Genomic DNA, 16710 nt, shown 5'->3' with positions numbered 1-16710 from the left:
TTCGGACACCGGCGGGGCTGCTCCAATGTCCGGGTCATGAACTGAAGCGGGGCATAACGTCTGGATGAAGGTAGTTAGAACTTGGACGAATCATCTCCGCTCCCAGCTTAAATAAAAGTTCTCTAAATTCTTATCTGCGGTAATACCCGGGAATTAGAGTCTTTTCGGACCCGTGAGACGGAGAGCTGGTCAGTAGTCAGTCTGCCAGAGTTGGGAGGAGTTAGGGGCGTGGCTGAGTACTGAGAATTAACAGGCTGTACAGGTAAACAACGTGTACACAAGACTATTTTTTTTACTTGTCCACAGAGCCTCGTCGCAAGTCTCGTCCGTCTCCGGGCTGACCTACAGGGCTTCGTAGTGAGTACTGTCGGTCTCCAACCCGACCTCCGGGTCTTCATAGTAACTGCATGGAGTTTGCATGTTCTCCTCATGCATGTGTGGGTTCTCTCCGGGTACTCCGGCTTCCTCAAAAGTCCAAAAGTATGACTGCAAGGCACCTGACAATCCTACTCATGGGATTACTAATCATGCAGCTGTTTCAGACCAGCCACAGCCACAGAAGCAGCCACCTGTATTTAGACGTGTGGTCGGAGATTTCGCCACTACACTTTTGAAAAGCAATATGCAATACTCTTCTCCAGGGCTTGGTAGCGAGTCCTGTTGGTCTCCTGCCCGACCTCCAGGGCTTCATAGTAACTGCATGGAGTTTGCATGTTCTCCCCATGCATGCGTGGGTTCTCTCCGGGTACTCCGGCTTCCTCCCAAAGTCCAAAAGCATGACTTGTCCACAAAAGGAGTCTTTAATCCTTCAAAAACAATCCTGTATACAAGTTTTGCACTAAATGTTATGGTTTTGTAGCCATTTAAAAACAGTTGATGAGATTTAAAGGGCTATAGGAGATGTCATAGTTTTATTAAACACACTTCGCAAACATCAAAATTAGTTGCTGACCAGACATGTCTGGAAAAACGTGACACGGGAGAGACTGACCTTTCAAGACATCAGGTGATCGACTTTGTAAATTCACTCCCCGGTCAGAATTTTAACTGCGTAATTTGACACCCTACTGCTAGAGTTTCATCCGTCTTCCTTCAGGTCAGTTCATTGGTGATTTATTTTTGGGAAAATCTATCCTTTGTGATGGCACAGCAGAAGAAACAACGATTTAGAGGCTTTGGAAGATGTTTTCTGGGGCACATAGAGCTTTTCTGATAGAAGCGCACGACGCTGCGCACGGGAGTTCCTGCGTTTTTGCTCTCTCAGGTTGTTTGCCAAGTTATTTTCTTTTACAGCAGCTTTAGATAACATGACTTAGTTATTTTTTCTTATATTACATGGTATCAGCTGTTGAGATACAAGCGTAAAATAAGGCTTGATTCTTGAGAAAAAGGGACAAAATAGGTCCTATGGATAAAGCACAAAATTTGAATAAAATGTACACAAAATATATTTTTTTCAAATAACTGACTAAACTAACCTGGGTCATGTGAGCAGAAAAATGTACGTTTTCCTGGTGTTTGCCGAATATTTTTTATTTTAAGCTTTGTAGTAGGTAGATTGTGTTTTTAAAATCCCTTGTCCTGAAGCAGAACTCAGTATAAAAGTTTAAAACAATTTAAAATATGGAGACTTCCAGGGAGCGTTAAGCATGTAGGACGTGCCTGCCGGAGCTCCGCAGGAATGTGACCGTTTAAACCTTTTTTTAGCACGATTTAGTGAAGTTTTTTTTTTTTTTTTTTTTTTCTAGTTCTTTATGTAATCTACATGACATTTATGCTCAACCTGTTTTGGTAACTTTATTAAACCATGGCAAACCNTTTATGCTCAACCTGTTTTGGTAACTTTATTAAACCATGGCAAACCGGGGTAAATCCGACACCTCGAAGGTAGGCCGTAGCAAACCACGCCTGTCGCCTGAGCCTGATGTTGCTCCAGTACTCGATGCTAATGAGCGTCTGCTAAAGCGTATGGAGGAGATGCTGGAGGGTGTGCGCACAGATCTTGTGAGTAAATTCGACGAAATTGTGTCCGGGGCTGTGAGGAGGGAGATTACGACTGCTCTTGCTCCGCTGGAAGCTAAAGTTACCTCACACGAACAAGCTATTGCGGACTTTGAGCGCTCGGCTACTGACCGCGATGACGAGCTAACAACCCTTGGAGCTACAGTTGCTTCGCTAAAGGATATGGTGGAGTCCATATCGAAGAAATGTAAGGACTTAGAAGGGCGGTCGAGACTGAATAATGTACGGGTAATCGGTGTGCCTGAAGGATCTGAGGGAAGCCGCCCGACGGATTTTGTGGCTACTTTACTCCAGGATTTACTCGGTTTATCCTACAAACCCGCGCTGGATAGGGCCTACCGGACCCTCCGTGCTAAACCTACGGGGAGCCCCCACGTCCCTTCGTCGCCAGAGTGAATGTGTTTCAACAACGTAACGAAATCCTGCGTAAGTCTAGTGAAGCATCTCCTCTGATTTATAATGGGAGGAGGATTTCTGTTTTCCCGGATTTCACTACTGCTGTGGCCAAAAAACGGACTGCCTTTACTAAAGTTAAGAAGGAGCTGCACTGCTGTCCAGGTGTCAAATTTGGTCTTTTCTACCCGGCAATTTTGCGGATTACTCTTCCAAATGGACAAGTCCAGAGGTTTGAAGATCCGTCGCTCGCCATGGATTTTGTTGAGAAAAAGCTAAAAAATGCGGTGATCCCTGACTCTGTTTGAATGTTTGCCCTATGGCAGACATTTCCAGGACAAATTCTTGCATTTATGCATGGGGATTGCTATGACTTTGTTGACACTTTTGTTGTAGTATTTTGTCACGGTTGATTTTTTTTGACCCCCAAGGACTATTAATGTAACTTGCACTAATGCTGCAGATTTGATAGTTGAGGTTGGCTTTCTTGTACTTTAAGTATTGTCTTTGCACACTGGTTTGCACCCCCCTTTTATTTTATTTTTTTTATTTTTATTTTTTTGTATGTTGAAATACAATATTGTGCACCTAGATTTTGTTTTTGTTGCATTCCATTTGGAGGGTTGTTTTTCTTTACGAACTCTCCAAGGACCTTTTGTAGGTCGGACTATGGGCATTTTGTGGGGGGAGTGGGCTTCGCGCATCCCATTTGGGGGGATGCTTCTGCGAAACTTTCGGTTTGTCTGTTGACTAGGTTCTCTTTTTGTGTTGTGTACCTCCAACTCTTCCTTATCTTTTCCTCTGCTTAACCTTTTGTCTTATTGATCAAGCGCCCAGATTCTTTCTGTTACTTATATGTCTTATACTTTGCTATGGCTCTATTACTAGGACAGGACCTCCAGTTTGCCAGTTTCAACTGCAAGGGGGTGAATAATCCTGTCAAACGCAGTAAAGTACTACATCACCTCAACCAGTTGGGAGCAAGAGTTATCTTTCTACAGGAGACTCATCTTAGAAAACAAGAACATCAGAAACTGAAGAAGAACTGGGTTGGCCACATCTATCATTCATCTTTCTCTGGTAAGGCCAGGGGAGCAGCTATTTTTTTACACAAATCTGTCCCTTTTACTTGTGATCAGATTATTTCTGATCACAATGGTAGATATGTTATTGTCACAGGTTCAATTAGGGATATACGTGTTACATTAGCTAATGTCTATGCTCCCAACTGTGATGATGAAGCTTTCTATAGACGCTTTTTCTCTGAACTTCCGGATATGTCAACACATTATTTAATATTAGGCGGAGATTTCAATTGTTGGCTCAATTCGACACTCGACCGTTCTTCATCTAGGCCAGCCATGCTCTCTCGATCAGCCAAAACAATTCATTCATTTATGAAGGAATTTGCAGTATCTGATGCGTGGCGTTTTCTTCATCCTTTAAAAAGGGAGTACTCCTTCTGCTCACCTGTACATCGTACATTCACTCGCATTGACCTTTTTCTTGATAATAGGCTGTTACCGTCCTTGTCCTTGTGTCGATACGATGCCATCGTTTTATCTGACCGTGCCCCGCTTTTGATGAATGTTAAATTAGGCACTTTATCGTCCCAACGTCCATTATGGCGATTAAACACACGTCTTCTCTCAAACACTAGCACGGCCTGTCCTTCCCCAAATGTGTACAAAGAGGGTCTTTCACTACAATCCGAATTTGATATTCTCATGTCCCACCGCACTACAGAACTTATGTTGCGGACCGGAGCACAGTTTTTCGAACACGGTGATAAGGCTAGCAAATTGTTGGCACACCGAATCCGCCAGGTGTCTGCATCACGTCAAATTACCAAGATTCAAACAGACACAGGTGTGACGGCAGATCCCTGTCAGATTAACCTTGCTTTTGAAAAATTTTATAGGTTATTGTATTCATCTGATTTTACATCCACGGATGCTGACTTGGATCATTTTTTTGCCAAGTTTGAAGTGCCTACTGTTGATCAGGAAACAGCAGTTAACCTGGGTAGGCCTATTACTTTGTCAGAACTTAACACGGCTATGCGATCTCTTCAGGGAGGAAAATGCCCAGGCCCTGATGGGTACCCCTCTGAGTTTTATAAAGCGTTTTGGGATAAACTTGCACCACTCTTATTAGAAATGTATAATGATGCTTTTGTTGTTGGAGCCCTGCCCGAGACTCTTAATCAGGCCACCATCTCTCTTCTTTTGAAAAAAGCCAAAGACCCTCTTTGTTGTTCATCCTATCGTCCTATAAGCCTTCTAAATGCCGACTTTAAACTGTTATCGAAAGTTTTAGCTATGCGTCTTGAGTGTGTTTTGCCTACAGTAGTTCACTCAGACCAGACCGGGTTTGTTCGAAATAGACATTCTTTCTCTAATATTAGGAGGCTTTTTAATGTTATTTACAATGACTCATTCCGTAGCAATCCCGAAGCCTTGATCTCTCTCGATGCTGAAAAGGCTTTTGACCGAGTTGAGTGGTCTTGCCTCTTTTATATTGTCAAAAAGTTTGGTTTCGGTGAAGCTTTTCTGACTTGGATTAAGTTGCTTTATTCTAACCCACAGGTCTCGGTTAGGACTAATAATACTCGGTCAGAGTACTTCCTCCTTCATCGCTCTACAAGACAGGGCTGTCCATTGAGTCCCCTTTTATTTGCCCTGGCTATTGAGCTGCTTGCCATCATGCTTCGTTCGAGTCCAAATATTGTGGGCATACGACGTTATGGTTTGGAAGTTAAGGTCTCACTTTATGCTGATGATTTGCTTTTATACGTTTCAGATCTGCACAACTCTATTCCGGCTGCTTTGCACCTGCTTTCAGACTTTGGCCGGTTATCTGGGTATAAGTTGAACCTGGGTAAAAGTGAACTGTTTCCCATCAACTCGGCAGCTAGGGCTCTTCCGCTGCCTGGCTTTCCTTTCAAAGTAGCCAATGACAGTTTCACATATCTTGGCATTCAAGTTACGCATAGGTATGAGGACTTATTTAATGCTAACTTCTCTCCCTTGCTGTTGAAAGTTAAAGAAGACCTTGAGCGCTGGTCCTTACTTAAACTATCTCTGGTAGCTCGAATTAACTGTGTCAAAATGAATGTTCTCCCCCGTTTTTTGTATCTCTTTCGATGTGTCCCAATTTTTTTAACCAAATCCTTTTTTGGTCGGGTAGATTCTCTTGTTTCAGATTTTCTCTGGGAGGGGAGGGTCCCTAGATTGTCTAGACAATATTTACAGAGACCTAAGCCACTTGGGGGGATGGCCTTACCGAACTTCAGGTACTACTGCTGGGCTTCCAATATTGAGGTTTTAACAGCCTGGCTTCGGTGTGGCTCATCTTCTCCTGACTGGCTAGTAATGGAGACAAATTCGGCAAAACATGTGTCTCTCACAGCTCTATTGTATTCACCAATTAAATCTTCGACTGTTGCTTACACAAAGAATAGCGTAGTTAAAACCTCTCTTAAGATTTGGACTCAATTTCGGCGTTATTTTGGTCTACAACTTGTTCGTTATTCTGCAATAGTCAGCCACGCCCTAATCCCCACCACCGACTGACTACTGACCAGTTCTCTGTCTAACGGGTCCGGAAAATCCCCAAAACCCAGGTCTTACCCTAAAATTAGGTTTATAGGTGATAATCTATTTAAACTGGTTGCGGAGAAAACTCGTCTAGCTCTATCTACCTTCGATTCCAGAAGTTACGACCCTTTTCAGTTGAGAAACAGTCAGCAGAGTAGCTCTCACTGCTGCATAGCTTCAACAACCACTCCTGTTAACGGTAGCTTCTCTCCTAAAAATAACTTGCACTTGTTACCGGCTAGATTAGATTTAGTGACTTGGATTTAAGTCCCAGGGTCATTATTTTAGCACTCACTAAAGGAAAGTACGAAGCCTCCACATATCTAGAATCATATATGTTTATTTTACTCAGAATCAGGAGAAACCACAATGATAAAATGACTCAATTAATTTCAATGTCCACTAGTTCAATGGATGTGTTCAATATGTAATTTATTAAGCAAGCTTTAGCAGGGGTAATGACATACAGGTACACTTTCAGAGATTACAAGCTTAATATTTGATTATAATTTCAACTTAAAATCAATCCTAACCTATCCTCATTACTATCCCTAACCTGTGTCACTAATTTCGCTAGGCGAGGCTTTGGGGTTGCAGGACAACTCACACCCGATGGCAATGGATCTTGGCAGATGAAATCTTCATATGTCCTTGGTCAGAGTCTCTGTCCTGCCGGAGCAGAGTCCACTTTCAGAAAAGAAGCAAAGCCGATCTGTCGTTATTCCTTCAACCGCACAGAATCTTCATCACTCGGTGACCTTTGTCTTTTCCCCAAGTCTGCTGCAGTGGAATGGTGATCGCTGGGTTGAGGCAGAGGGGTTAGTTGAATCAGGGACCAGGAATGTGGGCTGACGGATCTTGTCCTTTCTTTGCGGTGCGAGGTCTCAATTTTCCCCCGGTCCCAGGGTGTGGTCCTCTGCTGATCTTCAATCTGCGTCCTCTCGTTGTTTCCTCCTCGGCGCCGCGGACAAAGAACAGCTTCTATCCTTGTCCGCTGGTTTTTATACTTTTTCTAATCCATAGCTGTGTATTGGAGAGGCATGACTCATTGGGTGTAATTTATGGAAAGTACCGGACTTTTCTCCTCAGCCCCTCCTTCCCCTTATTGACTCACTGTAGACGGCAGTTGAGGCCACTTCTCATAAGTTATTGCCTTTTAAGGAGTTGTTCTAGCACCTCTGCCCAGCCTGTGTGCTGATTGTGACACAGTCTTTCTTTCTCTCATAGCCTTGAATCCGCAGTCTTCTTCTAATGCATTATAAACTAAACCAACGCTACACATGATTACTAATTACTAACTACCATCATTCAGTAATCAACCTACAACAATCAAGTTGTTATCACTACTATCAGTCTTCAGTACATAATAGACATTTCTATTATACATTACAGTTAGTACAATTCAAAAGTACAAATCAAAATTAGAGGATATATATTGTAAACATACCAATTGTTACATATATTTGTATGTCATACTTCTCTTTCTTTAATCATCATTAAATCAATATACAAGACTACTGTCAAATCTCAGATTTTTTCTGCATGTACCTGGAGAGATCTCAACCTTGCATGCCAGTTTTCACGACAAACTCCTTTCTCCATATGCTCCTATCGCGAACAATCATGTCTTTTCTCCCTCTCTCATAGACAAAACTTTTGTGATTTGGTCAAACCTTGGCATTCAGATCTTTAGGGATTTATTTATTGATGGTGTCTTTGCTACCTTTCAACAACTTTCTTTCAAATTTACTCTTTCATCTCGAGATTTTTTCAGATTTTTACAGGCTTTGTTCATAGTAATTTCCCCACTTTTCCTAGGCTGCCTGCGGACTCTGACCTTGACTCCTTGTTTGTGCCCATTCCTAGGCTGAAAGGATCTATTTCAATTCTTCATACTCGCATAGCCTCGATCCGCTCTAAGTCTTTAGGCTCAATCAAGGCCCTCTGGGAGGAGGATATAGGAGAGGCTATTCCTGACTAGCTTTGGTCACGTATCCTTATACGGGTACATAAGTCTTCTATATGTGCTAGGCATTGTCTTCTTCAATGCAAATTTGTGCACCGCGTTTACTATACCAGGGCTCGTCTGTCAAAATTTTATAGCACTGTTTCCCCAGTTTGTGATAGGTGCCAACAGTCTCCTGCAAACCTTATACACATGTTTTGGTTGTGCCCCCAGCTCAAGAGTTTTTGGACAGAGATATTTGTTGTTATATCAGATGTGGTTGGCAGAAAAATTGATCCCAACCCCCAGAGTGCTTTGTTTGGGGTGTTTTCGGGGCCATCTCCTTTGTCCCCTTCCCAAGAAAATTCTTTATCCTTTATGACCATTATTGCAAGGAGGATAATTCTTCTTAAATGGAAATCATCACAACCTCCCTCCTTTATACATTGGTTGAGAGATATTGTTTATTTTCTTAAACTTGAGAAAATTAGGATGTCATTACGGGGTTCCTCTGACAAATTTGCAGCAATCTGGCAACCATTACTACGATTGATTGGTCAAGTTAATTTTCATTCTGTCCCAGTTTAGTCCTTTGTGTATGTATTTATCTGCTCATCCTGTGTCCTTTCTCTTGGATCTTCTCTTTCTTATGGCTCCATATTTACTTTCCTGGGCACAAACTGTCAACATTACGATAAGCTTTGTGTAAAAGAAGATGAAGAAAAAACTTAAATTATTTTTCTGGCCAATTTTCACTCTAAAGCTGTGAAATTCTTTTGATTGTTTCAATTTTTTCTTGTTTGGAGGAAAGTTTTGTTTCAGTTTTGGTAACAAGGTACTATTTCAAGCATATAAAAGACAAAAAACAGTGAATAAATGAAGTGGGTGTAAAGAGATGTGATTGTGAGTTATTTTTGGTTCTGGTGTTGCAACAACTCAGTCTGTTACAGATAAAGATATTTAAATTTAAGTGAAAAATATCTCTTGAATGTTTTATGAGAAAAAGATAACCACTGCTGCTTCATATTTGTTTCATATTCTGACTAGAAAATGTTAAATTTTCTATATGAGCATCACTTTACTACTGCCCCTGAAGACAAAGTGGCCATGCAGTCAGATGAAAAATATAAAATGGTCAAAGATGGTCATTGCACAAGAATAAAGAAAACTCAAGCACCCTGTATTTATAAAAATAAGGCGATTTCAAATTTTATTTCAAATTCGTGTGATTCCATAATCGATCGCCAGAGGGCGCTAACGTTCAATATATTCTTTGTGTAAATCCGTGCAAGTTTAACTTAGATTTTTAGTTATTTTTTGACAACAAAAAGAAATCCGAAAAACAAATAACTTAAAGGTTGTGACGCTTTGATTATAATTTTGATAAATATTTGTAATTATTTATACATTAATACTCAGAACTCAGAGTATTAATGAATAATACTCTAATATTAATGCATAATAATCAAATAGTTTAATAGTTTAATCAAACTATTAAAATATCAAATTTTATTGCGCTGATGTTTGATTTTACCATCAAGTAAAATCAATCAGATTTCTGTGGGTTATTTTATTCACACTGATACTGATTATCATAAATGATGTGCAGCAGCAGCAGCACCCATATAAACCATGGTATTGCAGCAAATCTGGGGAATTTTTCTTCATTTTTAAAAGTCTGGCAGCATCGTGTTTGATTCACCACAAAAACTCCTGAAAGATTATTAGATTATTATTAATTAAATTATTAGAGCTGAAAACAGGGAAACATGTACAAATACACAGGATGTCATTTCTAATCCACTGACTGAATGAACTGGATGGACAAGCTGTAAAAATCACTCAAGTAAAAAAGAAATCAACCATTAATAATTCTTCAGATTTAATGGAAATTAAATAGGCATTAACTGCTCATAAACAAGACAAAATAATACATTTCTGTAAAAGATGCCAGTTAGAAATTAAATATTTAAATCACAGAATTGATACAAACATTGTCAATATTAAATACTGGTAAATGATTGGCAGTCAGTCATAAAAAGAGGAAGCTGACAAACATCGACACTTCATGATGATGATTTCTGCTGTCAAACTGCAGCTGCTTCCACCTCGTATCAGGAGCGACAGACGCTTCCACCTCGCGTCAAGATGGTTTGCCGCTTCCACCTGGTGTCAGGATGGTCTGCCGCTGCCACCTGGTGTCAGGATGGTCTGTCGCTGCCACCTGGTGTCAGGATGGTCTGCCGCTGCCACCTGGTGTCAGGATAGTCTGCCGCTTCCACCTGGCGTCAGGATGGTCTGTCGCTGCCACCTGGTGTCAGGATGGTCTGCCGCTGCCACCTGGTGTCAGGAGCGAGAGCCGCTTCCTTACGGGGAGTGTACAGAGGAACTTAGCCGAGACATTGTTTGTGCAACATGGGAAGGAAGCTAGGCAGCAAAGAAAAGTGATGTTGCCTATGTAGCTGCTTTAAATCTGGCTGAAGACACTAGGTCAGACACACCAGCCTTACCTAGCATTAGCCACGAGGAGCTAGTGAGAGCACAAAGACAGGACACAACAATAAGAACTTCTCCGTTTAAGAGACAAAACCCACACTAGCTGACAGAGACAGACAAAATGCAGATGGGTTAGTGAGGAGGTTAATGCATGAGTGGGGGAAGCAAAGTGGAGAATGAGCTACTTTACAGGGAAACTGGGGGTATAAAGCAGCTTGTACTGCCTGCAGAGTACAGGTCCTTGGTGCTAAAACACCTTCATAAGGACATGGGTCACTTCAGTCCTGAAAGAGTTATCAACCTAGCCTGAGATCGCTTTTACTGGCCCTTTATAAAGAAGGACATCGAGGCTTATGTGACAAGACAATGTCCCTGTATAAAACAAAAGAAACCCACCACACATGTTAGGGCACCCGTGGGAAGTAACAGTTCCAGTGCACCCATGGAGCTAGTATCCATTGACTTTATGCATTTAGAAAAGAGCAGAGGTGGTTGCGAATATATACTTGTCGCAGTTGACCACTTTACGCATTTCGCTCAGGCGTGGCCAACCAGAAACAAGTCAGCCAAAACTGCTGCGGAGAAACTATAAAGTGATTTTATTCCTCGCTCCGGTTACCCTGCTAGGCTACATCATGACCAGGGCCGTGAATTTGAAAACTCACCGTTTAGGGGCCTACAGCAGCTGTCAGGTGTCAGTCACTCACGTACTACACCATACCACCCACAAGGAAATCCTGCCGAGCGATTTAACCGCACCCTGCTACAAATGCTGAGAACTCTTGAAGAGACAGAAAAGAGTAACTGGAAAGACTTTTTGCCTCAAGTTGTTCATGCATATAATTGCACAAAACACGAGGCCACAGGGTTTTCACCACATTTCTTAATGTTTGGACGGCACCCCTGCTTGCCTGTTGACCTCATGTTTGGTCTCAACACAGAGGAGGAGAGTGAAACACCACATGGATATGTGGTAAAGTGGGCAAGGAGGATGAAGGAGGTTTATCGCATTGCTACCAACAACAGCCAGCGATCGAGTGCTCGTGGGAAGAAACACTATGACCGATATGTGAGAGGAGTTGTCTTAGAGCCAGGTGACCGAGTGTTAGTTCGCAACCTTGGAACCTGGAAAGCTCAGATCATATTGGGAGCAGACTGTGTACATTGTCAAAGAACAGATTAATAACAGCCCCATCTACAAAGTATATCCTGAGAACAATACAAGTCAGCGAATAAATAAAAAAAACACAATCTGGATGTCAACAACAGCGCTGGTCGTCATTGCTGACTCCTTGTTTATTTTCTCTTCAGATTGTGTCAACTCTGTTACAGCAGTTCTGACACCCAGGACCTGTAACATTTGTCCATCTTAAACAAAGTGCCATTCAAAAAACTATGACCAGTTCTGATTCTATTCATAATTATCTCCTCCCTCCTGTTGTAATTCTTAAAACATTTTATATTCTTCATAAATATTACGTGTTTCATTTCATATCAGGCAGCTGATTAATCTTTTCTTGCTGAATAATTTGGAGCATAGCATCCCCTGCTGGTCGGAATTGGAAACTCCTACAGATAGTAACACATCAAGGTATGTAAGGTTTTTCTCCAGTTTCAAACCAAACAGCTGTTTCCTTTGTTCTCTTCCTGAAAGACCAATCCGTCTGCATTCTAAGCAAAAATACTTAGTCATTCTGTGCAAAACCAGCTGTAATGTTGAATGGCCTAAAGACAAGAATTTAACGTAGAAATATAAAAGCAGAATTTAGTTACATGGAATAAAACAAGCAGACCTGCTCAGAAATGTTTCCGTCTCTCGGAGTCCAGATTAACTCAGAGCTCCTTCCAGGTGCAGAGCTTTGGTGACACTGACTGAAAATCAGGACAGTCAGGTTTTATAAACTCCTTCCTCTCATAATCTGTCATGCATATTTCTATGTCTGCCACTGATGAAAGTTTCAGACAGTAGATCCTTTATCTGACAGGATTTATATCAGACTGTGTTCTAAAATCAAATATTTGCTCCACCAAAGGTACCAAAACTCTCCGCCCGCTGTCTGGAGTGACAATGTTCATTTAAAGTTGTGTTCAAATCACAATTCCCACATTTAAAATGCAGATTGGTTGTTGCTACTGGTTACCCATTGCTGCAGATTATAAAAATACTTTTATTGCATTTAATTGAGCTTGAAAGACATAACCAAACACAAAGGAGTTTAAAAGTTAAGCTGAAAATGGTGCAACTGGACTCAAAGCTGATAAAAAAAAAAGAAATAATTTTTTAGTTTTCACCACATGATGGCGCTCTAAATCATTGAAGAAAATCTCCTAGGCATCAACATCTGCAGAGGTAGCCCAGGTGTTTTGAACCCCTTCAGACATTGCAGGTCTGTCACTAATAATTTAAGAGCTCTGCTCCACCATGGCTGAAAGTCTTGGAGTGAAGATCTACAGCACGTCTGCGGACCATCCACAGGCCAACAGGTTGAGTTTCACTGGTCATTAAAAGCCGAGCTCCGTTCTGCTTTGACCAGTGGAAACTGAGTAGAACATCTCCTATGGGTCTTCGGTTACGCTCCATGACTAAAGTTTACTCCAGCTGGGCAACATGTTCTACCCGAGTGGGACTCTTCACATTCCTGTTCAGCGTTGGTTCCCCAGTCATTTGTCCCAAAGAGCTTAGAGGCTTCTACCTTGGTTTTTATCAGACAAGATCCAAACAAAACACCACTAAGACCTTTGCATGGTGGACTTTCAGGGACCTGGAACAAGATCTTAAGTATTTTCTTTTAGATTTTGGAGGAGCATAACGAGACCATCGGTAATTATGGGAATAAATTCGCTCATGATCACATGGTGTTGGCCCAGACTCTTAAAATCAACTCTGTTAAGAGAAAAGTGTCTTTTTCTCATAATGCATTTTGGTTGATGCTTTTAAGTTATTTTCCATTTACTCCTTAAAAAATGTTTCTTTACCAAAACAAAAACAAAAGATTAGACCTTGATTTGTGAATGATTCTCCTGAAATAAGCAACTATGAGTGAAAAGTAAAGGAAAAATATTGGCTTAAAAAACAACAGATGCTTAGGAGAAATTATGAGAAAAGACTCGAGAAGCAGAAACTTTCACTCACTAGACTAAAAAAAGTCAAAGACCATCATTAGTATAAAAAAACGATCTAAAAATTATACAGAAAGATTCTGAAAGTCACAATTCTGTCTGAAATTGAATCTATATCACCAATACATTTTCCAATATCCTAAAAAAATAAAAACCTTCTCAAACAAAGAGTTACAGATAAAAAACTAAAAGAAAATCACATGGGTAAAAATAACTTAAGTTTAGAGTAAAATTAACAATAAAGTCAATGCAGCTGTTTTAACAAAAAAGGGAAAACATCTCGGGTTTAATCATAACTTAGCAAAATTCAGCAACATCTGAATTGTTGCCATAATACAAACATTATTTTCTCCCTGAATCAGAAACTCAGGGGAAAGTGATGAAAAAGTATATTAGAATAACAAATTGTTTTCAAATTTTTTGTGTTACAAACATAATGACAAACTACTTAGATTTAAAGTATTTTTTAATGCAAAAATAGAAAATTTAGCTTGTCTTCATAAAGATACCAAGCTTTTGCATGTACTCTAAATGGTTGCAGAGCACCTGAAAAGGCGTACCCAAACATCCGCTAACCAAAATTAATGAAGTAAAACAAAGTATAAGTACAAAGAATAGGCATACAATAGCAACTTTACAAGTTTAAATCTGAAAGAAATCAAATCCATTGTTACTTCCAGAGATAAACACGCCATTAATATCTCACTAGAGAAAAAAAACATTAAAATGCATGCATAACTACATAAGACTTACTATCTCATTTAACCATTTTAAATGAAAAGACAAAACTGACAGAATAAAGTGAAAGTTTAGCGTTTTAGATAAACGTCCTGTTTTAAACTCTTCTTCTCCAAGCTGCTACATTACAGAAATGTTACCCAGCTGTAATTACTCTGCTTCCAAACCGGGAGATATTGTGTTTTGGTAGAGGAGTGTCAGATTATACTGTTCATCCTGTATGAGTCTTCATGTGATCAGTTAAATTTCTCTGATAACAGAAGACTTTTCCACACGTCCCACATGAGAAATAATTCCTATTTGAATGTGTATGCATGTGACCAATTAAAGTGCTTTTGTGTTTGTAACTTTTTCCACAGGTCCCACATGAGAAAGGTTTCTTATCTGTATGAGTCTTCATGTGAGCAGTTAAAGCACCTTTTCGACGGAACCTTTTTCCACAGGTCCCACAAGAGTAAGGCTTCTCATTTGTATGCGTCTTCTTGTGCCAATATAAACAACTTCTGCTTCTGAACCTTTTCCCACAGCTTGTACATTTGAAAGGCATCTCACCTGTGTGAATTCTCATGTGAGAAGTTAGAATCGCTTTTCGATCGAAACTTTTTCCACAGGTCCCACATAAGAAAGGCTTCTGACCTGCATGAATCCTCATGTGATCAGTTACATTTACTTTACTGGTAAATCTTTTTTCACAGCTTGTACATGAGAAAGGTTTTTCTCCTGTGTGAATCTTTATGTGAACAACTAACTGAGACTTCCATGGGAAACTTTTTCCACAGGTCACACATGAGAAAGGCTTCTCTCCTGTATGAATCATCATGTGACGAATTAATTTAACTTTGGTTATGAAACTTTCTTCACAAGTCTCACATGAGAAAGGCCTCTCACCTGTGTGAATCATCAAGTGTTCAAGTAATTTAGCTTTGGTTATGAAACTTTTTTCACAAGTCACACATGAGAAAGGCCTCTCACCTGTGTGAATCTTCATATGATTACGTACGTTCGATCTGAATCGGAAGTTTCTTCCACAAGTCACACATGAGAAAGGTTTCTCACCTGTGTGACGTCTCATGTGAGAACGTACGTCAGCTTTGGTTCTGAAACTTTTTCCACAGGTGACACATGAGAAAGGCTTCTCTCCTGTGTGAACCATAATGTGACGAAGTAACTGAGATTTGCTTGTTAAACTTTTTCCACAGGTTGAACATGTCAAAGGTTTCTTGTCTGAATGAGTTCTCTTGTGTGTTGTCAAGGAACTGCTTTGAGAAAAGGCTTCACCACAGATTTTACAAGAATATTGTTTTTGGTCTGGATGAGCTGTCTCGTGTGTTTTCTGTTTTTCATCTCTCTTTTTTCCTGAGTCCTCAGTTTTGCTTCCTTCCTGATCCTGATTCTCATCTTCAGTAGAGCCATGAGAGATGAGTTGGTTCCTCTGTGGTTCTGTTTCTTTCTGAATTCTTTGCACAGTAGAAGGATTCACCAAAGTGTCATCAGTCTCCAGTTTCAGCACAAGCTGTTCTTCATCCTGCCTGATGCCGAGTTGCTTCTCTTCCTCTTTGAGCTGTTGAGGTTCTGGTTCTTCTTGCTCCTGTTTTATCTGCAGAGGTTCTGGTTCCTGTTTTATCTGCAGAGGTTCTGGTTCCTCTTCTTTTAAAGTGGAGTTGCCCTCCTGGTTGCTGAGCTCATTGAGAACCCTGTCCTCTTTACACATGGAGTATTGGTGGAGATCTGGACCAAAACACAAAACAAAAACTTTTCATTTTGAGTCAAATAATCAACCTTTAACTTTAATCCCTTTATGCATCTATTTCTTGAATTATTCTAAACTTAGACATTTTTATGTATGAAAATCAGTCAAAACATATTGACATTCTCTCTTTTTTTCTGGCATAAAGCAAATTAAAGATTTTGGTAATTCTAAGTTCAGGTCCAATTTATCTTCTGAACATGAGGAAAAATGTGCTTGTATTTTTTTTAATCATGCATATGTGAATATCTCACTTTAACTCAACTCAAACTTAACACTAAGATTGAGAAAATAACAAAACTGTTTATTCTGACCAGAATGAACATACGGTACTTTGAGATCGCTGTGCACTACAACCTCAACTCCACCTCCAAACCGGTCGATCAGTTCTGCATGTGACCACCAGGGATATTATGTTCAATCAGGCTCAGCTTATCTCCACTAAGAAGCAGGATTTCCTCTAGAGTATCATCTTTACCTGCCCGGCTAAGCTTAGCTTGTTTATGTTTTTAGGGGGGTAATACAGTTTTTTTTTTCCCATTGTTAATAAACAGCACTGCAAACGTCTCTGTTGTTATGAGCGTTTCACTGGCAGAGCAGAATTATTCCTAAAAGATGGGTTTATAGTAAAGGTGTGCCGATCGATCGGC

The 16710-nt window shown here is 40.4% G+C and overlaps 2 protein-coding genes across 3 annotated transcripts in view; one reads left to right on the top strand and one right to left on the bottom strand.

Moving 5' to 3' along the window:
* Nucleotides 1-16710, top strand: part of LOC107835110 (microtubule-associated protein 1A-like) — a 23751-nt gene that overhangs the window by 2033 nt on the left and 5008 nt on the right. The window lies entirely within an intron of this gene.
* Nucleotides 13832-16097, bottom strand: LOC103132382 (gastrula zinc finger protein XlCGF8.2DB-like). Of its 2 annotated transcripts, none has more exons than XM_016667356.1 (2): nt 15470-16097; nt 13832-15133 (listed from the first exon to the last, which is right to left on the bottom strand). In XM_016667356.1, the coding sequence occupies exons 1-2, from the start codon at nt 16022-16024 to the stop codon at nt 14525-14527; spliced, it is 1164 nt and encodes a 387-aa protein (XP_016522842.1). In that variant the 5' UTR covers nt 16025-16097; the 3' UTR covers nt 13832-14524. The 2 variants fall into 2 exon arrangements, with proteins under 2 accessions (XP_016522842.1, XP_016522841.1); XM_016667355.1 differs by having other exon boundaries at nt 13832-15201; nt 15370-16065.

The sequence above is a fragment of the Poecilia formosa genome, unplaced genomic scaffold (assembly GCF_000485575.1).
Source record: "Poecilia formosa unplaced genomic scaffold, Poecilia_formosa-5.1.2 Scaffold1025, whole genome shotgun sequence".
NCBI lineage: Eukaryota > Metazoa > Chordata > Actinopteri > Cyprinodontiformes > Poeciliidae > Poecilia > Poecilia formosa.
This window is presented reverse-complemented; position numbering and strand designations above follow the sequence as displayed.